At 56.9% G+C, this 24,671-nt stretch overlaps 9 protein-coding genes across 9 annotated transcripts; 5 read left to right on the top strand and 4 right to left on the bottom strand.

Moving 5' to 3' along the window:
• Window positions 1-1,959: 1,959 nt before the first annotated feature.
• IE81DRAFT_326178 (putative PRE10-20S proteasome subunit C1) lies at window positions 1,960-3,348 on the bottom strand. Its single transcript, XM_025514747.1, has 4 exons — window positions 2,953-3,348; window positions 2,490-2,848; window positions 2,306-2,417; window positions 1,960-2,181 (listed from the first exon to the last, which is right to left on the bottom strand). The coding sequence occupies exons 1-4, from the start codon at window positions 3,193-3,195 to the stop codon at window positions 2,131-2,133; spliced, it is 765 nt and encodes a 254-aa protein (XP_025366969.1). The 5' UTR covers window positions 3,196-3,348; the 3' UTR covers window positions 1,960-2,130.
• A 264-nt stretch (window positions 3,349-3,612) lies between these two features.
• On the top strand, window positions 3,613-5,143 carry IE81DRAFT_332085 (DnaJ-domain-containing protein; the record flags this gene model as incomplete). Its single annotated transcript, XM_025515292.1, has 2 exons — window positions 3,613-3,909; window positions 4,010-5,143. The coding sequence occupies 2 exons, from the start codon at window positions 3,613-3,615 to the stop codon at window positions 5,141-5,143; spliced, it is 1,431 nt and encodes a 476-aa protein (XP_025366968.1).
• Window positions 5,144-7,065: 1,922 nt separating this feature from the next.
• Window positions 7,066-7,585, bottom strand: IE81DRAFT_332084 (hypothetical protein; the record flags this gene model as incomplete). Its single annotated transcript, XM_025515291.1, has 3 exons — window positions 7,066-7,174; window positions 7,282-7,402; window positions 7,489-7,585. The coding sequence occupies 3 exons, from the start codon at window positions 7,583-7,585 to the stop codon at window positions 7,066-7,068; spliced, it is 327 nt and encodes a 108-aa protein (XP_025366967.1).
• A 992-nt stretch (window positions 7,586-8,577) lies between these two features.
• On the top strand, window positions 8,578-9,045 carry IE81DRAFT_349852 (hypothetical protein; the record flags this gene model as incomplete). Its single annotated transcript, XM_025516455.1, has 3 exons — window positions 8,578-8,677; window positions 8,749-8,887; window positions 8,970-9,045. 3 exons carry the CDS (start codon window positions 8,578-8,580, stop codon window positions 9,043-9,045), a joined length of 315 nt encoding a protein of 104 aa, XP_025366966.1.
• Window positions 9,046-9,597: 552 nt separating this feature from the next.
• Window positions 9,598-10,892, top strand: IE81DRAFT_326175 (hypothetical protein). Its single transcript, XM_025514746.1, has 6 exons — window positions 9,598-9,915; window positions 9,975-10,041; window positions 10,119-10,166; window positions 10,227-10,292; window positions 10,362-10,442; window positions 10,517-10,892. The coding sequence occupies exons 1-6, from the start codon at window positions 9,721-9,723 to the stop codon at window positions 10,627-10,629; spliced, it is 570 nt and encodes a 189-aa protein (XP_025366965.1). The 5' UTR covers window positions 9,598-9,720; the 3' UTR covers window positions 10,630-10,892.
• Window positions 10,893-11,485: 593 nt separating this feature from the next.
• On the top strand, window positions 11,486-14,701 carry IE81DRAFT_349850 (hypothetical protein; the record flags this gene model as incomplete). The annotated part of the gene is made up of 8 exons (XM_025516454.1): window positions 11,486-11,839; window positions 11,925-12,404; window positions 12,472-12,580; window positions 12,655-13,387; window positions 13,474-13,730; window positions 13,821-14,088; window positions 14,200-14,362; window positions 14,468-14,701. 8 exons carry the CDS (start codon window positions 11,486-11,488, stop codon window positions 14,699-14,701), a joined length of 2,598 nt encoding a protein of 865 aa, XP_025366964.1.
• A 125-nt stretch (window positions 14,702-14,826) lies between these two features.
• On the bottom strand, window positions 14,827-17,032 carry IE81DRAFT_332082 (WD40 repeat-like protein; the record flags this gene model as incomplete). The annotated part of the gene is made up of 3 exons (XM_025515290.1): window positions 14,827-15,129; window positions 15,288-16,042; window positions 16,135-17,032. 3 exons carry the CDS (start codon window positions 17,030-17,032, stop codon window positions 14,827-14,829), a joined length of 1,956 nt encoding a protein of 651 aa, XP_025366963.1.
• Window positions 17,033-18,176: 1,144 nt separating this feature from the next.
• Window positions 18,177-21,479, top strand: IE81DRAFT_349848 (hypothetical protein; the record flags this gene model as incomplete). The annotated part of the gene is made up of 2 exons (XM_025516453.1): window positions 18,177-19,127; window positions 19,230-21,479. 2 exons carry the CDS (start codon window positions 18,177-18,179, stop codon window positions 21,477-21,479), a joined length of 3,201 nt encoding a protein of 1,066 aa, XP_025366962.1.
• An 895-nt stretch (window positions 21,480-22,374) lies between these two features.
• Window positions 22,375-23,635, bottom strand: IE81DRAFT_338323 (hypothetical protein; the record flags this gene model as incomplete). Its single annotated transcript, XM_025515537.1, has 4 exons — window positions 22,375-22,870; window positions 22,958-23,079; window positions 23,165-23,577; window positions 23,599-23,635. The coding sequence occupies 4 exons, from the start codon at window positions 23,633-23,635 to the stop codon at window positions 22,390-22,392; spliced, it is 1,053 nt and encodes a 350-aa protein (XP_025366961.1). The 3' UTR covers window positions 22,375-22,389.
• Window positions 23,636-24,671: the final 1,036 nt, after the last annotated feature.

Raw genomic sequence — 24,671 nt, 5'->3', positions numbered from 1 at the left:
CTAACCCTAACCCTAACCCTAACCCTAACCCTAACCCTAACCCTAACCCTAACCCTAACCCTAACCCTAACCCTAACCCTAACCCTAACCCTAACTCCATCATGGGAGGGAGGGCATGTCACGTGGTACGCGCCTATATGTACATATCCGCACGCGCATCCACGCTCAGCATATCATGCTTTCTGACCTCCATCATCTCGTGTGTGATACATTTGACGCCTGCTCGCCCCTCGCCCCTCGCCCCTCGCCCTACTCGCCGCTTCCGTTTTGCGCCGCAAAGAATGCGACCCGTATTGACGGGCTCCATCACAAACGCTGACAAGCCTTGTCGTTCGAGGATCGAGGCCAAAAGTGTTGTGGTATGCACAATGACTCGCGCGTCTTCAGCTGCCGCTCGCGCTTATCGCTGCATCTCGCTCACCCGTTCCCACATTCCACGTCCGTACAATGCTTGATGATGGATATTTGCGAAATCTTGGGCCTTGAGCAAGAGGGAGCATGCATGCGCTTCTCATCAAGGTCATCACTCGAAGCGAGCTCTGCTTGAGACACCTCGGCAGACGTCGTTCAGCGGGATCGAGCGCGCCAAAGAGGACCCGCGTGAGCTCCACGCGATGACAGAGCACTCTTGAGCATTTTCAAAGCAGTGGGTCCTCTCGCCCAATGTACGCAGCGCAGCCCTTCCTTTCTCGAGCAATCCGACATTCTATTAGCGCTTGCTCCAGGCTGTGCAAATATCGGACCAGCATTAGTCGAGAGCACATCGAGGTCGACGCATGGCAAGCAAATCTCGCGGGTCCACTGCTGAGCTTAGCGATAGTTTCCATGTTTGTGTATGCATCGCAGCATCCTTTGCTAGCAAAGAAGATCGATCGGATCGTTGCCGCGATGCTGTTGAGCAATGCTGCGGTTGGAGATGTAGCTGAAAAGACTCCCACGAAGGGAGAAATCTCGCGCGTCGAGCCGTTGATATTCCGTACCCTGTCAATCTGTCAAGACTCTTCATCGGATCTTTAGCCTGACGCAAAAGTACCCAAGCACGCTTGTGACAAGCGATGGATCACCTACGGCATCGCGTGTCCACGGAGCGCAGCAGTCTACAAAACGCTCTCAGTACCTCGATGCATGAGCGATGCGTCACGGCGTGGCATGTCAGATGGCTGGACGGGCACTGCAGTCTGCTGAAGAGGACGGCAATGTGAGGTGGCTGGAGTGGTGCCTGCCGTCTGCCGAAGAGGACGAGGAGGATGCGCCTCTTGCGTCTTCCGGTGCGAGGAGTGAGCCGAACAATCCCTTCCCGGCTTGATCATCACTTGATCGTGGAGTGAAAGGCCGGCGACGCGGCGTGGCCCGCTTTCGTATTTAGCGGCCCCTGGGAGCCTGTGTAAGAATTCGCGCGCCTTGATCAGTTTCAAAGCTATACGGGCATCTGGCGGAGACTTTCTTTGTCGTCGCATTGCTCTCACACTGTCCCTCGGCCGCATGCAAGGCATGCACCGATCTTGCGTGGGCCAAGTCTCAGCCTCGAGGGTGGCCCGCGCAAGCACATGTTCTGCGTTGGTGTCAGCGCAAGGCTCGCGGGCAATGTAAGCAAGAGCCAGATGAATCCTCCGCGCTGTTCCTCACCTTCTCAACATGGGCAACTCATTCGGGGCGTCCCACCACGTGCGCTCAGCTCACATGTCTTGCGATGCTCCCGAGGTGCTTGGCGCGCTCGATTGCCTCCTGGATATGCCTCTGGTCGTTGGACGAGATGTAAAGATGAGCGAGAGATGCACACGAAGCCCAGAGTGCCATGCATGCCAAAGTATCCCAAGTCCCACGTAGAAGATGGTCAGCAGCGAAGCGGCACCGGCAAACAATCAGCCGGCAGCAAATCGTGGTTGCCAAGCTGAGGGAGCATCGAGGAGCGCAGAGCTTATCACGTCCGGAGAACTCTCCATTGCGCAGCGCACTTGTCTCGCCCACTCACCTATGCGCGCTCATGGCCTCTTCCCCACGCGCGCATGCCGCCGGGACGGTGACCGGCAATTGCCCACACACAAGCCACTCCGCTCACACCCTGATTGTCACACCATCGCATTGCATCTGGATGTGAGTGACACGCGCGGGGGGGCCATGGATGCCCACCTAGTCCTCCATCTCGTCGTCCAACGCCTCCTTTGCCTTTTGTGCTGCTTCCTGTGAGAGGTGCGCGGGGTGCGAGATTGTCAGGGAAGCACAATAGCGAGCGCGGGGTGCGAGATTGTCACGGAAGCGCAATAACGAGCTGGACAGAACTTTGCCCCCCTCCGCGCCGACTCACAGCGACGATCTCAGCAGGAACAGGTTGAAAGACGCCCCCGCTCTTGGGTCCAATCCAGCTAATCTCCAATTCGAAATCCTTGTCCTTATTCTCCGCGTGGACCTTGTAGATGCTGCGAGCGAGGAAGCATGTGTGCGTGCGTCAGAGCGCGCACACACGCACGCACGCTCTCTATTCCACTCACATATCCGCGGCCTTTTGCACCGCATCTTCCGTCGACAATGTCGTCAAGTCCAACTTTTCCAATTCCGTCTTTGCCAACTGCTTGCCTTTGCCCACCGCACAAGCCTTGTATCCCCAGAAAGTACCGCTAGGCTCCACCAGGTACAGCTTGGGACCATCCTCGTCGACACCACCCAGAATGGTGCTGATACCGAATGGGCGCACAGAAGAGTAGAGGGTGTATGCTTGCGTGTAGAGAGATAGACGTTCGGCCAACACGTGCAGGGGCGACGGTTGGCGAAACGTGTCGCGAAAATTGAGACACTCGTCGCGCGCTCGGTTGGAGAGATGCTTGCCATCAGCGGAAAGACCCGCGGTGGTCTGTCGTCCAACAGTCGGCGAGCAGTCGCAGTCGCAGTCGCAGTCGCAGTCAGCAAAATGTTCCCCCATTGCATGCACGCCGCCACCCTTCGCATCCAACTCACGAGACCGGCGTGCCTGTCCACGGCTGCGATGCGCCTGTTCAAGCTGGCACCCTTGGCGCTGGGAACGAGCAACTTGGTGCTGACCAGCTTCTCGACTGCTAGCAGTACGCCATCCTTGCACTTGATACCGATCGCCGTGCCCGCTGCGTCGACCGCTTTGGTCGCGTACTCGATCTGAAAGATGCGGCCGTCTGGTGAGTAGGTGGAGGAGGAGAGGTCGTAGCCTGTTCCTTGAGACGCCATGGTGGGCGCAAGCAGCGGAGCGCGTGCGATGAGGGACTACAGAAGCAATGACGGCGCAGTGCGAGGCGAGGAGAGGATGCGAGGAAAGGATGGCTGACGAGGAGATCGTGGGGAAATGATCGAGTCGTGAGTCGTGAGTCGTGAGTCGTGAAGTCGTGAGTCGAAAGAGGACGCGCGCGGTCGCCACGCAAGCGTCAAAAGTCACGCACGCCCATCCCGCGTGCGGTGGCCCATGCGCGCACATCGCATCACGTGATGCGAGTCCCGCGCAGACGTGCCTGGCCGGACAGAGTCAAAAGTGAGTCAAGTTCAAATTTTCTTCTTGGCGGGGCAGTCGTGAGTGAGGGAGGGCATGCGCGAGCGCACGCGCAGAATAATGCTCTTCAACCGATCACCACCACCGCCGCACCAGCAAAGATGACGGCGCCTCAACTCTTGCCGTTCGCGCTTCCCAGCGCACCGTCAGGTCACAAACCCATCGCGCCCACTTCTCTCAGCGCGCCCAGCACCTCGACGCTGCTAGCAGCCGGCCCCTCCTACGTGTCGCACGTGCGCAGGCAGGTCAATCAGCTCACCTTTGAGCAGGATGATCTCAACGAAAAGGCTCGACTGGACGAGCTGGATGCGCAAGGAGATGATGAGGAGATCGTGGATGACATTGGTGACGAGGAGGAGAGTCCGCGTCTGCTAAAGAGCGACCCAAAGGAGTGGAAGGTGAGCGGCGGGAGGGAGAGTTTGCGGCGCCAGGGAGAGTTTGCGGCGCGCACGTGCTGACGCGCGCATACACGCACACGCTTTGCCCCGCACCCCCCAGAGTCAAGACCACTACGCCGTGCTCGGTCTGTCTGCTCTGCGCTACAAGGCCACGCCTGCGCAGATCAAGCTTGCTCACCGCAAAAAGGTCTTGAAGCATCACCCAGACAAAAAAGCGGGTCAAGCCGGCTCGGAAGGCACCAACGACGATTCCTTTTTCAAGTGCATCGCCAAAGCTCACGATGTGCTGTCCAATCCAGAACGTCGACGCCAATTCGACTCGGTGGACGAAGGCATCGACGATGAAAAGGTGCCCACCGGCAAGGAGCCCGAGGCGAAGTTCTTTGACCTCTGGCGACCAGTCTTTGAGCGCGAGGCTCGTTTCAGCAACCCAAAGAATGGCGCGGTGCCGGAGCTGGGCGACATTGACAGTCCGCGCGAGCATGTGGACCGCCTGTACGACTTTTTCTACAACTTTGACTCGTGGCGCACGTTCGAGTATCTGGACAAGGACGTGACGGAAGGCGATGAGAATCGCGATCACCGTCGTTACATCGACAAGAAGAACCGTGCTGAGCGCGCTCGCAGAAAGAAGGAGGACAATGCGCGCCTCAGGAATGTGGTGGACAAGGCGCTGGCAAGCGATCCCCGCATCAAACTGTTCAAGCAGCAAGAGAAGGCTGCCCGCGAGGCCAAAAAGAAGGGCAAAGGCGGTGCGCCCACCAAGTCACCCGCGGATGTCGAGGCGGAGAAGAAGGCGAAAGCGGAAGAGGAAGCAAAAGCCAAGGCCGAGTCTGCCAAAAAGGAGGAGGAGGACAAAGTGGGTGCGGATGTGGTCTGCAACTTCACCACAACAGCTGACGCATCCTTTGCCTTGCAGTCCGCCCGCGCCGATGCGAAAAAGGCACGCGATGCCGCCAAGAAGAATCTCAAGAAGCACAAAAAGGCATTGCGCGATCTGGTCGTCTCGCTCAACTACTTTGCTGACGGCGCACCCAGCGCTAGCGTCATTGAGCAGCAGCTCGATGCTCTGGACAATCTCGTGCAGGCGTACGTCGACGCAGAGGAACCTGAAAAGGTTGCCAAGCTGCGCGAGGACGCCGAGGGTGCCAAGAGCGACAAGCAAAAGGTCAAGGCGGTGTTCAATGTGGCTGCGCAGGAGAAGGGTAGCAAGGGCAAGGAGGCCTACGAGTGAGCGTCATCTCGAGAGAGAGAGCTGGAGAGTGTAGCACTTGCACGCCGTGCGATCACAATACCGTGAATTCCGTGGTCAATGCCGAATTTTCATCCAGAAACAGCGCGACGAGTGGTGTTGGATGCGGAAGTGCAATTGATCTCAGCCAGGCTGAACACGTTCACGCAACATGCGGCGCGCGGTCAAGCTCTTCAACGTGTGATTGTTCAAGCAGCTCGGTTAAGCTCACGTTCGCAAGACATCGCGGAGTGGTCTCGTGCCTCCTGCAAAGTAATTTCGCCCCGCTCGTGCCTTTGACCCTCTTCTTGCAGGAACCGGCGACCCTTTGCCCCCGGTGCCCAACCTCGTCATGACATCGGCAGGCGAGGAGAGCGGCGCATCGCGTCTTGCTTATTTCGGCCTGAACGTCCAATTCGCATAGCCAGCTGCGCCGAGCGCGGCCACCACCTCCGGGTGAAGATTCTGTTCGCTGCGTAAAAGATACCGAAAGACTTGGTGAGCTTCGCAAGCCAGGCCTGGTCCAAGACAACATCTAGCTCACTATTTGTCACAGTACACTGGATCGGGATAGTGTGCGGAAGTAGCCCCAAGATTTTCGCAGGTCGATGCGTAAATCTGGAGCAGCTGCTTGTCAGTCAGGTCTGGGGCTGTTGCTACGGCTACCAACGGCAAAAGGGCAAGCGAGGGTCGATATCAGACCTGAGGAGAATGTGAATGGCGCCAGGTTTCGGTGCAACACACTCACAATATTGCTGCAGAGCGGCGACCTATTGGGTGTTTAGTAGGATGGCGGCTAGGGCCAGGGCAACTGCCGACGAGATGCGGAACATACCCTGAAGGCGTCTCAAAGAGCAAGTGTCTTGGTCGTTCGAGAAATTGTGCGTTGGTGAGTAAGGGCGGCGAGGCTTTGTGCGGCAGACAGACTCAACTTGTACTTTTTCGCTTGGTGCTTTCTTTGTTAGCGGCGCGACATCGAAGGCATGCAACGAGAAACGAAATCCACATGCCCTCCTACGCCTCGGTGGCGTGCTGGCTTACCCGGGCCAAACACGAGGAGGTGAAACGGCGCTTATGACGAACCGTCTTCACAAAGTGGCGCTTCGGGGACGATATCGCGTCCGCGCTCCACCTATCACACTGCCAGACGTTGCGCCGCGCAGTCATCGATGCGGAGGCAATCACTTCCGGATGCAGAAACAACGGCTCCACATTCGTGATGGGTCGTCGATGGGCTACAAACCCCGAAGCAGTGGTTCAGCACTACGTCGACGACAGAAGGCCCGCCACAAAGCACTGGCGATTGGTGTACGACAATCACAATGCTTGAGATTTGTTTTCCAGTGGCCAGCTTGGCAGTGCCGACCAGAGCAGCTGTTTGTATGAGCAGGCTCACTCAAAGCGACAATCGATGTAGCGATCTCTGTCAAATTTTTGCCCTTGCGTGTCACAGCTTGCACGGCGACAGGGTCGCTATTCGAGCGTAGCCTCGAGTCGTGCAACGCTCGCGGCGGCACGTCTGGAGGGATAAAGCATGACACACTAGAGATCAAGTCGATCAGCTGGTCAAGGGTGCAGAGCGATGGATGAGACAGAGCGCAGATGAGCACCGTTCGCCATCCAAGGGCTACTCATTCACCCTGGAATCTATCGCCTTTGTTGGGCGCACTGAATGCTATCGTGGCTTCCCTAGAGAGCCATTGCTGACCCGTCGCTCTAGAACGAGATTGGCACCCCAGGCAAGATTCGGGAGACGATCGAGCTCCGCATCCACTCCACGTCGCTCGGAGCGTCCTCGACATGCAACATCTCGTGGATGCGATTTGTCGCTTGATACCAAAAGGGGCATCAAGAACAGAGAACTTTGAATTCTACAACAACCTCGCCAAATGTGATCGCACCCCTCTAACCCCGCTACTCCTGTCTCAACAGTACACGGGAACATTTGTACACGGGGCAGGCCCAGGGCAGCACTCGATGAAGGACCAGTCTTTCGATAAATGCTTCACAGCCAACGGATGTTGGTCGCTTTGGCTGCGATCCATCACAGCCAAGATCGAGCACAAATGTCAGCAGGACGAAGTTCAAGCTCTGCATGTACTCGGCGATCCTTCTCGCGAGATTATAGACTCTGCACGCACCCGTTCTGGCAATAGACGGGCTTGTCGTAGTTCATCATCGTGCCCGATGCTGCTGTGCACGCTTGAGTGTAAGCGGTCCACTGGGCGCTGGGATCCAGATCGGCAGGGTGACTGTGTACCTCTGCACGCATGCGTGCGGGATTAATATCAGCATTTATAATGACACAATTCGACTCGACGGCCTCCGCAGACCTCGTCAAAACTTACTGTAGGGGCGTACAATCGTTATCTCGTTGTCCGCAGCGACGCGCGCGAGTATGACTGACAACACGGCAGCGTGCATAATGCGAGGCATTCGAAGCATGATTGAGCAAGGGAGGGATAGCGCCTGCTTCAGAAAAGAGATCAAGCGACGGAGGGAGATGGGAGCAGAGAGCCCTTTTTGCGCCGCTCGTCAAGAAATTTATGTGCGCAAGTACGTCTTGCAGCGTGAGGTAAGGAACACCGCTTGGCTTCGTCAGCCTGTTTAGCCCTTGGCCAGGACCGACGGAAATTGCGTGCGCGAGACATCGGTCTTGGACGGCGACCCATTACGAGCCCAACGAAGCTTCATGACACCCGCGCGTCACACTGCGAACTTTTGAAGAGCGTCTCGGTCCGCGGGTGGCCATCGTGCGACAGATTGGCAAGGTACAAAAATCATTTACACAGGGCGGTGCCTACGGGGACAGATTCGAATTGTCCGCGTCTGCACCAATACTTTCGACGTGGCCGCGACGACCGGCAAACCCTTTCGAAAGCACGAGTGACGGTTGGCCGCACAGTGACTGGCTACAGTCTGTCCATCTCCACCATCTCAGCGCATCAAATTTACCAGCAGCCAGTTGACGTAACCTGATGCTCGTGCATGACACTGCTGAGTGGACCGGCGCAGACAATGCAGCTGCTTTTGGTGCAGCATGTCATCGTCACGAGACGCGAGTCACTACATGGATGGCCAAGGAACACGTAGAGCGCAAATAGCTTCCGCGGCGCGTTATGATCTCCCGAGTCCTGATTCCTAGCTCCTTAATGTCACGATCTTTCTACTTTAAGGACCGTTGCTCAAAGCTGAAGATTTGTCTACATGCGCCGTCTTTTCTTGGCCGCGCATCGACTTTGCAAGGGCATCATGACTGAGAGCTTGGCGGTTATCCCAGGAGATGTCGGCGGGAAGAGAGAGTAGTCAGCTGCTCTACAAGAAAGAAGCGGAGCTCCATCTTACATCCATCACGGACCGTCGAGTTACCTCTCCTGCGTTCCTCGGCCAGTCCACCCCCAACGTCATCGCTCATTGGAATCTCAACCCTCTGCAAGATGTTTCGTGCAACACTTTTTCTAGCAGTCATCGTTGTCTCTGTGCAATTTGCGCTGATACAGCACACCGCTGCTCAATTCAAGCCCACGCTGCTCTATCGTGAGTGAAAGACGCGCAGCGCTTCCCTCTATACCCCAGCTGCTTACGCTTTGCCCTCTTTGGCGTCGTAGAAGTGGTGGAGACGCCGGTAAATATGCCGCTAGCAGACCAGCGACTTCATTTCGATCAAGCTTGCCGCAACTCGTCTGGCGTGTCTTTGGACTACTACCAGTTAAAGGGTGGCAAGACGTACGCTTGGTGCCAGAATCAGTGGGTGCAAAGCAAAGATGCTGCGTTCATATCTACACAAACCGCGAGCTCACTACTCGATCTTCCTCTTTGACCGCCTCAGCGACGCGATAGACTTGATGAAACAAGTGTCCAAGAAGTTGACCACATGGAAGCCGTGGTGGTTCGTCAAGACGTAGCTGCATCGAGCGCGCTGGGTGTGCTCTCATCAGCCAGAGGACTGCTCGCTCCCGTCTTGCCCTGGTCAGACCTCATGTGCGTTACAAATGCCCGCCGCAATTGTTAATGGTGCAATCACAATAAAGAACACCGCAGCCGAAGCTCGCGTGATTCTCGTGCAAAGTTCAGACCAGGCAATCTGCTCGAGAGCCGAGTGTGCAGTTGCATGCATGCGAGCTTCACGACTAGTGACTCGTGCATCTGCGTGCAGAGACTATCATGCTTTAGAACCCGTGCATGTATGCGCTTATAAAAATCTCGTGATCGAGGCAGCAGTCACAAATGTGAATGATGAAGTCGGTGGCTGGAAGCTGGTCAAATTCGTCGCACAGTAGAGATCGAGAGTGACGGTTTCCAAGGTCTGCGCCGCCGCGCAAGGTCGGGAAGGCGTCCCACTCTCCTGGCCCGTGCCAGCGTTCTGCGTGGGCGCGCGCGGATGCGCACATCGCGTGCTGCGTGCAGCTTCATTCAGCGAGGACCCTCACGACTCACTCATGACTTCCATCCACCACCTCTGCTTCACAATCTACTCTACTCCTCGGCGCGGCAGCTCTTCAGCACTCGGAGCACTTTGCGCAAGTCAACAGGACAAACAACCAACAGTCACAGCAGCCTTGCTACGGGAGCGCTCCAAGATGAGCAGTTCAGACGACGAATGCACCTGCGGTGCCCGCAAAGAAGAGCGTCCGCTGTATGTGGTGTCGATGTATGCTGGCAACAAGGTCGCACAGAAGGACATGGATAGATTCAATTGGACAATTTATAAAAACAAGGTCAGCAAAGGAAAGGCTGTGAAGATTGCAACCGCGGCGAAGCAGATCTTGGCATCTGTGAGCATATACCCCGTTATTTGCACGCCGCATGTATGCTCAACAATTATACCTCCAAGCCATCGAGCGATGAGGAGGACAGCAAAGACAACTCGATGCCTACCAAGAAGCCCAATGAGTCCAAGCGTGAGTGAGGGGGCCCCATCAAGACCAGCTTGGTGCATCCATTTGATACTTCTTGCGCACCTTTTCTCCGCCTGCAGACGGAGATGCCAAGCCGGTACACATCAAGCACGAATGCGGCTCGCAAGGTAGGCGCTTGCGCTAAAGGGTCGTCCAGCACCAACATTGACAACGTTGGTACCCTGCAGCCTCTCCTGCTGTCTCTGCAGGTGCTGTCGGAAACAGCAAAATTGGAAGCGACATGTCTCTTCCATGTGAGCGCAGAAAGGCACGTATGATGCACCGCATCAAACTGAACGCTCCACTTGCTTCACCCATCGCAGCCCTGGCCAACTCTGATGAGGACTTTACGATGGGCGAGATCAAGAAGACTGTCAAGCGAAAGCGTGGAGGCAGTACTGATGGTGAGCCTTTGGGTCGTGCGCATACATGCACCGTCAATGCACCTTTCTTACTCTCTTGTATGCCTCTTGCTCAGTCTTTCGCAGCAAGGATGACAATGCAGAGGCGACCCGCAGCTCTGTGAACACCAAGAGATCTCATTCAAGCAAGCTTCTTGTGCCCAAGCACAGCGATGAGGAGTCGCAGTAGGCCCTTTGAAACCCCACAGGCAGGATGAAGAGGTCGCAGTTTACAAGGGCCACAAGAAGAGAAACGATGACGTCACTCGACGGATGAACGGAAGCCTGCACTAGAACCGTCGCCATCATCAGCAGGTTTCGTCTCTCGGATCTGAGGCCGAAAGCACCAAGGCTATCACAGACGATGCGTGACTTGAGACAAAGGCCCGCCCCTTTACACTCTGACCATACTGTACCAAGTGTACCATTTCGAATTAGTTGTACAAATTTGATCACCACAGCCTCTCGGTCGAGATGCGCCCCATTCAGGACTGTCAACCTGAGCAGATCTCAAGGAGCGTAGCAAAGATCAAAATGGCAGGTGAGATTTTCGAGTTGCACGAATGGCATCGCACTCAAGACTCATCGCTCGCCCATACACGATGGGTACAGCCTCTCACAGCTGGCCCGAACATTCGTGATTCACGATTGAGCGCATATAGATGCGCGTCTATGCAGGCACGCGCACGCGCACGCAGCATGCACCACGCACGCCCTTCTCCGCCGCGGGGGGGTCGCGACGCGTCGGATCTGGCTATAGCGCGCGGCACGCGTGTGATCGTGTTGGGCTCTCTTGCGTTGCGCGCATTGGTCTTGAAGCTTGCCTTGCGTCCGTCACCTCCTCCTCCTCTTCCTCCTTCGGCCTCTTTTTGCACGTCGAACTCGACTCTCGCGGTGTGGGCTGCTGGCACCCCCCCCCCCCCTCCCCGATCAGCGACAAGATTCGTGATTGCGATTGAGTGCGCTGTATGACACCCATGCTCGCCATCTTGACGCCCTAGCTGTCCGTCCCCCGACGGAGCATCACCGCAGGCCCTGCCTCCGACATGACGCGCACGAAAAAGGGCCTCAAGCAGTTGCGCGAGCAAGAGCGATCAGCGAGCGTGATGAGCGTGATGGGTGGACGAGCAGCCGACTCGTCCAGCGCAGCAGCTCCTCGCGCAGCAGCAGCAGGTCCCTCTCGCGACGCATCCATCACGTCTCCAAGCTCTCCGCGCAAGAGACCGCGATTGGCCACGACTGTTTCACCTCTCCAGCCGGCGCAGAGCGGCGTATTGCATTCCATCAATGCGTGGCGACGGGTCATGAATTCTGCAGAGGAAGAGGATGCGACTTTGAAGTGCGATGCTGTGCTGAGCGTCAAACGCGGCTGGAATGAAAGGTATCAAGAGTTGTGCTTGGTGAGTGCGAGCAACGCGCGGCACGTGAGAAACGAGTGATGAAGGCTACATCACCCACCACGTCTCCTTGCACCTCGTGTTGCAGATCGAGACGACGGCGAGCGGGGCACGACTGCATCTGGCCGTGCACCACGAGCTGGCTGGTCCGGTAGCCGAGTTCCTCTTGAGCTCGCCCAACTCTTGCAGCGCCTTTTGCATTTCCAGCAGAGGAGGCAGCGCGTGCTCCATCACCAAACCCGGCACCAGCGAGCCCATTTTCGAATACAAACGGGGAACAGTGCGCATCAAGGCGTTGTGGAAGGAGGATCTGTGGTGCGTCATGGATGAAGAGCGGGCGCAACAGCATGCCTCGTCGCGTGCGGTCATGGCGAGCAGCAGTCCGGAAGCGATGCAGCCCTCCAGCAGCAGCAGCAGCACCACGCCTTCCATTGGAGACGCAGCCGCATGGCTCAAGACTCCCGCTTGTCCGGATGTGAGAGGCAGCGCTGCGCTGCCACGTCTCCCCGCAACTTCAGCAAGCGAGAGCGCATTGCTAGGCCCCGCAGCCAAACGAACCGTCGGAGGGGTGAGTTTGTGCAATGGCGGCGCGCGAAGCGCGACATTGCTGACTGCATACTGGTCCCACGGCCCAGACGGTGTACACGCCGCTTTCGCTGTGCAAAGGCTCGGGGATGCTCTTCAACATGCTGGGAGTCATTGTGACTGATCGCGAGCCTAGGCGGTGCGGCTCAGGGACTGGAGGTGGGCATGCACGCGCACGAAACCTTGAAGTTGGGCGCGCTGCTGACGTGCTCGCATCGCACTCGCGCACACAGACCCGATGCTCGCAGTGGGCCTTCGGGACGCTTCTCTGCCCTCTGACAGCTTGACCATCAACATGTTTGCGGACAGCTCGGCCGACTTGCCTCATCCCGCACCTATCGGTTCGGTGCTGCTGCTCCGGAGTATCAAGATGCAAGCGCTAGCGGGAGTCAAGTACAAAGATCGAGGGGACTGGGCTTTGTTGCACCCGAGCGCTGGACTTGTCACTTCGAGGACACTGATCAAGGCGATCACCCCATCTGAGCAGGAAGCTATGCAAAGTCTAGCAGCTTGGCACCTCGATGCGCCTCTCGCTACCGCCAGCAAAAGAAGGCAGATCCAACTTTGCGATCTGCAAAAAGGAACGTTTTGCGATGTGGTGGTGGAGGTGGTCAAGGTGTTCATACCGCGATCGGAAACGATGCAACCGCCAGAGGTGTACGTGACGGACTATACGTGCAGCGCCATGCTTTTGCGCGCAAACAATTTCAAATTGGGAGACATGACGCCGGAAGAGGTGGAGAGGGATAGGGAGAGGGGCAAAGAGGGAGGTGGATATGTTTGTGCGGTCAGCTTGTTCGATGCGCAGACTTTGGCCGCTCAAAGTCTGTGTGGGGGGGATGTTGTTAGGATGGCGAATTTGAAACCTAAAGAGCAGCCTGGCGGAATGCTTAGCGGCGTGCTGGGTGGTAGAAGAACGATTACGGTCCTTAGACCCGAGAATCCGGAAGCTGTACAGATTGCAGAGTGAGTGCCGTGCGGTGCGTTGCGTGCGCGCAAGGGCAACAGGGAGGGAACATGGAGCTCACACGCGTCGCCACTCGTGTGATCAGTCGCAAGAGGCGAGTGATGGCACAGCGACAGCAAGAGAGGCAGCTGCTTCATTTGCGCGATGATGAGGATAGTGACGACCAGGAGTGTCTGCGCGCAGCCGATGCGGCCGAGGAGGAGCACAGTCGGACATTGTCTGAAGCCTCGCGCGAGTCATCACCCGCAAATCAGGTGGAGGAACGATTGGGGACGATGGAAAGACACCGAGGCGTACTGGGAGAGGTGCAAAATTCGAGCGGCAGTGCGAGTCGTACGCAAGGTCAGTTGGGGGAACGATCCAGGGCTCGCCGACGAGAGGCTCGTTGTTTATGCGTCGCGCGTCGCGCGTCATGCCACCTTCTCTCTCTAGACACGTCGAGCGCATCGCAGTCTGCCAATGAGCGGACGATCAAGCCTGAACCAATCTCTCCAGCGCGCAATCGGACCGCCCCGGGCCTCGCTCCGGTGCATTGTATGCTGTCCAGCACCAAGCCCATCACTTTGCTAGACGAAATCTTTGAGGAGAAGGATGGCGAAAAGAGCAAGGGAGCATTGCGCGTGCGCGTCAGGGCTGTGGATTGCAAGCCGGATGATGTGGATCTTTGGGTACGCGTTACGTGCGAGATTTGCAAAGAACAGTAAGTCGTGTTCGCCTCGCGAGCTTTCTCGGGATAGAGTGAGTGATTGCGGCAATTGAAGACGACGCAAGCGCGGCTCCTTCCCTTTACCCCCCCCGCGACTCCTATCAGATTGCCAAAGGACAGGTCTTTTTGCGCCGCATGCGCCGACGAAGAAGGTTCGCATTTATCTTACAAGTACCTCTTTAGTCTGCTAGTGAGGGATGCATCGGACGAGTCGGCAAAGTCGAACAAGGGCAAATGCTTGCCTGTAGTGTTCAGCGGCGAAGCAGCTGTGAGTGTGCCTTTCGTGCTCCTGCTCTTTCGACACTGCCCTTCGCGTTGGGGCCAACACGTTTTGCGCGGGCCGGCCCCGCTCTCCTTTCCTTTGCGCCCTCAGGATCACTTTTTGAATGGTCTGAGCGCTCGTCAAGTACGCAACGATTCCCGCGCGCTCTTGAAGCTCCGAAAAAGACTGGTGAGGATTCTGGGCAGATGCAAAGCTCTTGGTTTGCCAGAGGACGAAGCAGACGATCTGGCTATGCCGTTCGAGATGGGTGTATTCGTAGAGAAACCGCCCGGAGGAGGCTCTATAAGGGCCAGATTGCTCAAAGGTAGCACATTGGAGAAATAGACATTCGCCGCTGCTTAGCCCCCAAGGCGCTCGTGCACAGTGGGACGTTGATGGAGTGTGGAACAAAAAGTCGAGGGCTGCGCCAAGGGACTTTTCTGTGGGAATTTTTGCCCCCCCGCGCCGCCTCATTCCCTCATCGCGTCGTCCTCTTCCACGGGCTCCCGCACCGCTTCCTCATCCTCATCGCTCTCCTCATCCCCATCGCTCAATCCCAAAACGCTTGCTGCCTCCTCATCCGCACTCGCACTCGCATCCGCATCGGGCGTCATGTCGGGTCGAGCGCTGCGCAGCTCGTGCAAGCTCTTTGCAAAAGTCTTGCGCACTCCCGCATTGCTGCTCAGATCCCACAAGCGCAGCTTGCCAGCGCTGCCTCCTACGCTGAGCACGAGCGGATCGTCGGGCGATAGAGAGGTGCTAAAGATTTTTCCCTGGAATGGGGTGGGAGGAGGGGGCAAGATTTGAACGGGATGTGATGGGGAGGGGGTCAGAGCAAGGGATGGTGAGACGCTCAGAGATTTTGAATGTACGAGACAGTGACAAAGGAACAAGAAAATTACGATGCGCGCGCGCGCACGCGTCCACTCACAGCGTCCAAATCCCTACTAGCGACCAAAGCGATCTCTTTGGGTCTTTTGTTGGGCGCTCTGCCTTGCGCACCCGCCGCGTCATCCTCTTCATACGTGGCGTTCCACACTTTTGCAAGTTTATCCGTTCCGCCCGTCACGAAGCAGCCCTTGACATCTTTGGAAAAGGAGACGGAGGTGCAAGCTCCATCGTGCGCTGCGAGGGTGAAGAGCGCCTGCGTGACGTGTTGCTGTTTCGTTGCGCTGGATTTGGACTTGGGATTGGAGGGAGGGGAGGAGGAGGGGGCGCTGGGTAGGGACCGAACGTCGTACGCTTTGACCAGGCCATCTTCGAACGAAGCGATGAACCTGTTGGCGTTCCAAGGATCCCAAGTCAAACACTCCACATCTTCGTGCACATTTGCGATCAATCCCTTTTCTGGCGTGCGCGTATCGAATACGCGCAGCGTCTTGTCGTACGATCCGCTGAGCAGTACTGCTGGGTTGGGCACTGCACCGATGGAAGAACCGGACGTGTCCCACGCTACCGATTGTACCTTGTCCGTATGATGAGAAAAGGATCGAAGGGCCGTCGTGCCGCCTGGCGAGTCGAAGTCTGTAGCGCCACTGGGCGCTCGAGTCAGATCCCACAGCTTGACCGTACTGTCGGCGGAGCAGGAAGCGAGCAAGTTGCGCGCGTGCGTGTTCCATGACAGTCCCAGCACCGCATCCACGTGATAGGCATCGTTTGGAATGCGAGGAGCAGGCATTCGACGTTCTACATGCCGGGGCGAAATGTGAGAAAGAGTTTGGGGGGGGTGGAATAGGAACAGCACGACGCGCTCGCCCGCGCTCGCCCCGCGCACTCACTCTTTTTTCCTGTGCCAGCTGGCATATCCATCGCCTTGACGGCCTCTTGATTGCCCAGTATGGCATTGGGAAACAAGCCATCCACCACGTCCAGATTCCAAATCTCGATGGTGGGGTCCATGGTAGCCACCGCTACAAAGTTGCCTTTGGCCCCCACGCTGCCGCTGCCGCTGCTGGCGCCCACTACGCCGGCAGGATTAAAGTCGAGCCATTGCAGCGCGAGTGGAAAGGCGGGCAGCAAGAGATCGTGATGAACAAAGAAATCTCTTGCGTGATGATTGTAGATGTGCACTTCCAGCATCGAGATCTCATCCTCCGTCTTGCAACTGACGATCATATTGTCCTCTTTCAGCACCTGCAGCTCTTCCCTCTCCGCAGCTTCCTCCTCTTCCAAGTCGCTGGCACCGCGCAAGGTGATGTAGGGATCTTGATCGTTGTTGCGATGATATTGCAGGCCTTTGATGTTGCTAAAGATGTTGCTGTTGCCGTTGCCGTTGCCGTTGCCGCCCGCCATGCCATCCTCATCCTCATCATCCTCGCCGTACGTGTCCAGATTGTAGCGCGACAAGTCGTTTGGATCCGCCTCTGCCTCCGCCTCCGTCTTCGTCGCCTGCTGATCCTCTTGCATCTTGATCTTCCTCGCCCCTTTCCCCTCATCCTCATCATCCTCGTCATCCTCATCGCTCCACTCCCTTTCCTCCGCCTCCTCCTCCTCCTCCTCCTCCACATCCACATCTCCAGCTAATCGTATACGAGCGCTCTCCAACTGCGCCTTGGCCTCATCGAATTGCACACCTGCCAACTTGGAAAGACGTTGCATCTCGTTGGGATCTAGCGCGTACTTTGTCGGGTTGCGCGCCGGCAAGCCGCGAGAGACCCATGCTGTTGAGGAGATCATTGTGCGTAGGCCGTGGGCGTAGGCGGTGGGGGGCGCACAAGCGAGCGAGCGAGCGAGCTAGCTTTCGACGGACACGCAGGGTCAAGCTGCGTGTGCGGGTGCGGGTGCGGGTGCGGGTGCGGGTGCGGGTGCGGGTGCGGGTGCGGCGATGCTGGTGGAGGAGAAGAAGACAGAAAAAGGTGAGTGGAAGAGTGAAAGAGTGGAAGAGTGAAAGTGGCAGTGCAGTGCAGTGCAGTGCAGTGCAGTCGAACGAAGTCACGTGTTGAAGGAGAGTCGAGAAGGCGAAAAAGAAGAGGGGGCCGGGGGGCGGGGGGCGGCGGAGGCGGGTATGCAGGCGCGGCAGAGGACTTGCTGGATTGTGAGATTGTGGGCCGCGAGCGTGTTTGAATGATGTTAGTGTTATTGTGATTGGTGGAGTGGGAGTGGGAGTGGGAGGGGGAGGGAGGGTTGATGGGCGCAGTGCGTGGGTGGGCGGGCTAAGAATAGGATGTTCTGTCGATCGGACTTTCGCTATGGCTATGGCTTGTGTCGTGTCCGTGTCCGCGCCTGCGAAGTCTTGATGAGTGTCTCTCCCCTCTTGGCATCGCTTTTCTTGCAAAACGCGAAATTCTTGAATTTCAAAAAAGTTGGGCAAGGAAGGCGAGCGAGCGAGCGAGCGTGTCACGTGTGCTCATACACCTTCAACACGTGACTCCGCAACTTGGCGTGTGTGATGAATGATTAGGAGTCACGTGAGTGTGAGTGTGAGTGTGAGTAGCGCGAGTCGAGTGTTGAGTCACGAGTCACGAGTCGTGAGTTGAGTGTGAGTGAGTGCACTCTGACTCAAAGACTCTTCTTGACTCAAGACTCGTGCACGTACCGCGGTGTAGGTACGCCAATAAGTCACGAGTGTGAGGACAGCACAGCACAGCACAGCACAGCACAGCACAGCACATCACAGCACACAACTCATCAAACGTCGACGTCGACGTCGACGAAGGCCAACAACGAACGACTGTGCCTCCAACTTCCCAACTCTGCCCTCGACTCTCACTCCACATTCGCACCCCGCGCCCGCCAGGCAACAGCTGAAATCGTCTTGCTGGCAAGAGAGCGAGAGCGAGAACAGCCCCACGCATACGCATACGCGCGTTCGCTCACAGCAATGTCCAGCGCAACCCCTTTGACGCCTGTGCGCGGCGATCAAGTCGCATCCAGCAGCTCTTCCTTCAACTTCAGCTCGTCGCTGAGTGGACGCAGAAAGAGACATGCCAGGAGCGCGGCTGTGACGGGATCCGCTTCTGGCGCTGAAGCTGGAGGGGCAGGGGAAGGAGCAGGAGCAGCAGCAGCAGCAGCAGCAGCAGCAGGAGGGTCAGTGGGATCCTTCATTCCCCACACGCACTCTTCCACCTCCACCACCACCACCTCCTCCTCCTCCTTCTCTGCTGCTTCTCCCTTCCTCTCTTCCAAGCCGCAAAGCACCTCCACCACCACCTCCCTGCAAACCGATCCCGACACGCTTCTTCGCACTCTTTCGCTGAAAGAAGTGCAACAAATGCAGAGGGTTGTTCAGATCGGTAAAGAGGAGCTTTCGCAAAGCTTGAAAGGGTTGGTCAGGAAGAGGTATGCGGATCTCTTGAATAGTGCCGATACCATCATTGCGATGGGAAGCAGCGCTGCTGGGCTGAGCAGCGCTTTGGGACGCGTCAGCTGGGCGTGCGCTGGTGCAGGTGATGGGGCCAGTGCAGGTGGAGAGCAGGCTGAACACGATCAGCATCAGACGACGACGACGACGACGACGACGATGGACGAAGAGGAGAAAAGGCTGTTGGGGTATACGAGTTGCCTCAAGTACATTCAAGAGAGCCCACCCATCGTCTGGGCTTGTATTGGCCTGGCGGAGCAATACGCGAATGGCCACGTAGTCTCGCGTGCTGCGGTAGCAGGGCAGCACGAGCATGAGCATGAGCAAGCGGAGATCGCACGCCATGCGGAAAGGGGAGGCGAGAAAGAGGAGGAGGAGGAGGATGTGCATAGCAGGGTCATTCGTGTCGCTTGGAGGTTGCGGATATGCCAGGCTTGCTGGGATGTTGTACAGGCGCGTCCGGATGTATGCGTGAGTGGCCTGGGGCAAATGAATGGCTGCAGGGACGTTGGAATGCTGCAAACCTACTCATGCGGGAGCGGACGTCTCTGCTCATCCCTTGCTTTTCGGCAGAACATGTTCCCCTACATCAAGGAGATTCATACCGCATTAGACCCTTTATGCATACGCTTCCGCGATGCCGTAGAATCGCTCTTGAGGGTGGAAACGGCTTACAAGGTGAGCACATTCGAGCGCTCGCTCTTGCCCCTCTCCGCGCTCAAGGCTTCGGCAGCTAACGAGCGAACGCGCTCGTATTCTGCACCACGCCGCCACGCCAATCAGCCCACTTTGACTCTTCTACTCTCCCAGCAACTCCTCTCCTCCCACTCATCAACGACGACGACGAAGACGAAAAGGACAGCGACGACTTTCTCACTAGACAATCTCCTGCGCGCCCGTCTCGCATCCTTGCGTCTCCTCTTGGCCAATCAACCGACGCCCCACCTTTCGCGCTCGCACTCGGAGTCAAAGTACGCGCACGCGCTGACGCTGTTCGCAAAGACTGTGCTGCAGGTGCTGCATGGCTTTATCCTTGTCGAACAGATGGGAGAAGCGAAAAAGACGCGCTTCGAAATGTTGCTGGAGCGTCTTTGGACGCCTGCTGTAGAGACGGCAGGGCACGATTCGAACGGCACATTATCGGCATCAAACGTCGCGCGCGCAAGACTGGATCGAAGAAAGAGCTCGTCGGTCACTGCAGGTGCGGGTGCGGGTACGGGTGCGGGTGCGGATGCGGGTGGAGCGAACAAGAATATGCGCCAAGAGATCGGCACCAGCACACGTTTTCCTCCTACCGCCTACGATGCCATTCATGCAGAATTGGACCAGCAGCGATCAGGGACAAACGGCATGGCTTGGTATTTACCAAACGATGTGCTGCGATGTTTACCGCGAGCAGAGAGACCTTGCGATGAGGGAGCTGGAGAGAGCAGAAGCGCGCTGAGGGAGTGGGTGGAGCAGGTCAAGAGACTTTTCAAGGAGACGAGGTGGTGGGAGGGCAGGGGTACGAAAGTGGAGCCAAAGACGCTGGTGCAGCTCTTGCACGCTGAAGATGAGCTGCAAAAGAGCTGGGAGGAGTGCTTGAGGGAGGTGCGCAGCGTGCGCAAGGGTCGTCGAAATGGACAGGCGGACGATGAAGAAGCTTTGAACTGGGCGCTCGAAATTTGCGAGGAAGCGCATGAGGATCTGTTGGAGAAGATGAGGGAGAAGAGGAGAGATCTGCACAAGGCGTCTATGGAGCGTCTGGGGAGAAAGGTGCAGGAATTTGTCGTGGCTCTGCAAAATCAGGAAGTGGTAGATGATGCGAGACGCTTGCTGTTCGACTCCTCGACTCGCACCACCGGCACGAGCACAGACTTGGTGGAAGAGTTGATCAAGGCTGAACCGGCCTTGCGAGAGTGTTGGAGCGAGCTCGTAGCGCTAGCACACAAGGTCGCGTGGGAGCTGCAGACGTACCTACGAAGAAAGGCTCGAAGACTGAACTGCGATGCGCGGCGCGTTGGTTCGCACAAGGAGCGAGATGAAGGCGAGGAGAAGAGTCTGCTTCAGCGGACGTCACGCTCGCAATCGCACCTGCGCTCCGACGAGGACATTTTGGATCCGCAAGTTGGACAAGACGAAGTGCAACGATGCGCAGAGATGCTCCGATCGTTGCTGCGCGAGCAGAAAATGACGAGCGCGAAGATTGCGATTGGAAGGGTGGCTGCATGTCTGTCGCGCCACGAGGCGATCAGGCGTGCGCTGTATCCCTCGACGAGGGAGCGCGATGATGTAGAGGTGATCCGACCTCTGAAAGCGGTCAGAGAAGAATCTCTAAAGGCTTGGGAAGCGCAAGTTTGTGCAGACGTTCTGCTTCTGGCCACACTCGCCCCGGGAGACGATGCGCTGGACGAGCAGGAAATAAGGTCCACAACGCTTCGAAGAAAGTGTCTGCTGCTCGTGGCGGAGAGAGCGCACGCGATGCATCTGGACTTGGCGGACCGGGAAGAGAGCGCTAGCGTGCAGCGCATACTGCAACGTCTAGTCGATGCTGATCGGATCACACAGGACATTGTGGATGAGTTTGGTCGCTCAAAGGAGACGATGGATGCGTCGGCCGAATGGATAGAAGAAGCCAGCTTGGATCTCTTTCCTTTGTTGCGACACGATTCGACGACGAAGACGAAGAGCTCGCTCGACCTTGCCCGCGCTGGCAACGCTCAGATGGACGTGAAGAAAGTGCGCAACGCTACGACTACGAAGAATATCAAACCCTTGTTGGACCTGGCAGAGACGAGCGATTTTGCTCAATTACCGCCTGTCAGGCTTCAAGGTCTCGCTTAAACGCCGCTGGAAGGAAGCGCGAAGCACGATGTGGCGCCGCGCGCGCGATGCTGCTCGACGACTTTGATGGTGCGACTTGTTCGTGGCGCGTGTGAAATGAGATGCTTGTTGCGTGAGCGCAAAGGGAACATACCTTGCAGGTCAACTCAGCGGCGACATGTCGGTCTGATGCGTTTCGGCATGGGTCAGGGGTCACCGGTCACCAGCTTAGCGCCGATCGCTAGGTGCATGCACGACGCAAACCCGCACGCACGCACGCAAACGCACGCACGCACGCACGCACGCACGCACGCACGCACGAGAGAGACCGCTGCGCCGAGCCGCATACCGCGATTGAGCACGCGCACATCCATCGTCCCCAACATCACCATCACCCACAGCAATCATCGGGATCAGCTATCATCAACTCGACTGCTTCGAAGTGCTTCAACGAACGCTGTCTCTTGCATCTCACAAAGTCAAGCTTTTGAATTCGGAAAATGGTCTTGTCCGGTCTCTATCCCGCCTTGAGGCTTTCACAAGAGAAGAAGGAAATCGAACAGGTGTTCAAGAGGCACGAGGAGAAGAAGGGGGCAAAGAGGACAAACGCGGGAGCCAGTGGAGCGGGGTCATCGAGATCTACTATTATGGCCGCTGGAGCGGAGGAGAGGAGGAATGCAGGTGGCGCACAGATTGGCATCAGTCCTAGAGCTGGAACTAGTCAGGAGACTTTGCCTACCTACCAGAGTGCGCTCGAGGCGCCTCGCGTGGAGCAGTAGATGAGTGAGTGGGAAGGGAGGAAGTTTGTTCAGAATACGCGAAACCAGGGTTCGCGCTCATGTGTGCACACTTTCATCGTTCTGAAAGCGTTCAAATTTGCATTCTCATTTTCGAAATTGCGACTCTCTACCGACAGCTTGACTGCGCCGCCCTACGACTTCCATTGCGAGACATCATCATACTGAGCCTGAGTCAGCGGCTTGACGACACCGTGCTTGAGCAGAGGAGGAAAAGCGCCAGTGACACCTCTGTCCGTGTATCCGTACTTGGTGATGCCGTTATCAGCGGTATAAGGATAATAACCAGCCGGATTCCTACCGTACTGGTCCAAAAAGATCCACCACTTGTTGACGTCGATATTGTCCTGGAAGAACAAGCAAGCTTCGGATTGATTATCATTATCGACGTACTGGTTCGATGCCCCAATGTCCTCCCATGGACCTTGAACGCCGGATGTAGATACTTGACCTCGACACTTGTACACATTTTCTTCCTTGAAGAATCGCACGTACTCGTTGGCGTTGGAGGGATTGTTGGTGGAGTGAATCGTCATGTCGATCACGCCAATGTTGTTGCCGCGGTCCAGGTAGAGTTCGGGTGAGGTGAATGTCTTGAAGTCTGACGTGTACGAGCTGAGCCGATGGATGACAGGACCATACAGGTGAGCCCTCGTGGTACTCATCGACGAGCACTCGCACGCATCGCCACTCGTGACTCACGTATAGATCTTGTCGTAGTCTGGCTCGCCAGTGTGCTGCGCGTCGGCATAGCGGTTGGACGACCAGTAGACCAAAAATTGGCTCTTTGCCGCATCCCACACTGCTTCGGGAGCCCAAGCCATCTGCGGGTTCGGGAGCGAGGCTATCAGCTGGGTCACCTATCTCCAAACGCATCCTCATCCGCTTCGTTTGGGCAGCCTGGCTCACTCTGAATTCTTCTGGCACAACTTCGACGAGTCTGGGAGCGTTCCACTTGGACAGGCTGGCACCCTGGCTGTCCCAAATGACGAGACTTCTGCTCAGAAACTTTCCGCCGAAACCACCGACGGCGGTCTGGTTCAGATCCGTAGCGATGATGTAGTGTTGACTTTCGTCCGGCTTGGAGACGAGGTACATGTCGCGCACGGCCCTTGTGCCCACATTGGAAGTCAAAAGTGGCGCTCCACCGTTCAGAGGCTTGTAAGCCGTCGCATCGTTCCCGTCACTGATGTGAGCAAAGATTTGTTCGCCTGCTGGATAGGTGCTGTAATCTCCTGGAGACTTGTAATTATCGTAAAAGTGAACAAAGAGGTAACCCACTTTGGAGGTCTGACGACGATGAGGTGAACCACTCGTCAGCGCTACCGCAATGGTCAGCAGACCCAAGAGCGGAAGCAGAATGTGGCGATAGGAGCTCATATTTGGTCCAAGATGGGTCGCGAGGGCAAGGACAAACGATGAGAGCCGGATTGGGGTGTACGAAAGCGAGGAGCCAAACGTTGAGCGTTTCGACAGCGCTCATTTATAGCCGGCGAGGGGCCTTTACGAGCCCCTGGAGGCCCAGAAAGGCGAAGCGAACCTGGCAAAAAATGTCAGCTGCGAGGCGCCACAGATAGAAACACCTTCGTTGGCTCAGGGCAAAGTGTTCTCAACACTCGCTCACCAAACAGAGTGTGCGTCCAAATGCCAATCGGGGTGTCAAAGGCGCGCCAGTCTGCGCTGATCATCTCGCGGAGTTTGTGCTCCGTTCGGACGGAGATGTGCATCTATAGCGCGCGCGCGCGCCAAGCTTCAGGATGACGATACGACGAAGTCGCTTCCAACTGATTTCTTGATGGCTCGTGATTGCGCAAACAAGCTATAGCGCTCCAAAATGATGATGATGAGCATCGTGCGGGGATTGAGCTGCACACCTGCGCCCCACATTCGGAGATTTTGAAGATTACCGGCACGCTTCGTTTCCCCCCTGCCGCTTGCATGCACATCGACGCGCTCGCGCGTGCAAGATCTCCGAAGCCGTGCAGGCGCTCGCTGATGCCTTCGACCATCATGACAAACTCGTAGCTCACGCTCGCGGCACTCAGGAATCCTCGACACTCATCATCGGCATTGAGAGTCGTATCCCGCGCACAGTGCTCAATGTGGTAGTGGTGATGGAGGTGTCATCGGCAGGGTCGCTCGTTTCGTCTATGCGAAAGGACGGCCCTTGCAGCTGGAGCTGAGGAAATGGAGGAAGTGGAGTGCGTGTGGAGCAGAGAAATCCTAAAACAGAACGAGGTCATTCCCGCCTTTCGTCTACTTTTGGGAGGTGGTCTGATCTGGAGAGGAAGTTGGTTCCGACTGGTCAGTCTGCTGGGGAGCAGATCCGGTATCCGCAGGCGTGCTCGAGTCAGGTGTCGCGGATTTCTGCGCATTGGTCCCCTTTGGAGTGCTGTCCGATGCGCTTCCCGGTTCT

This window comes from Ceraceosorus guamensis, assembly GCF_003144195.1.
Source record: "Ceraceosorus guamensis strain MCA 4658 unplaced genomic scaffold IE81scaffold_94, whole genome shotgun sequence".
Lineage (NCBI taxonomy): Eukaryota > Fungi > Basidiomycota > Exobasidiomycetes > Ceraceosorales > Ceraceosoraceae > Ceraceosorus > Ceraceosorus guamensis.
Note: the sequence above shows the minus strand (reverse complement) of the source record. Positions and strands in the feature narration are given on the sequence as shown.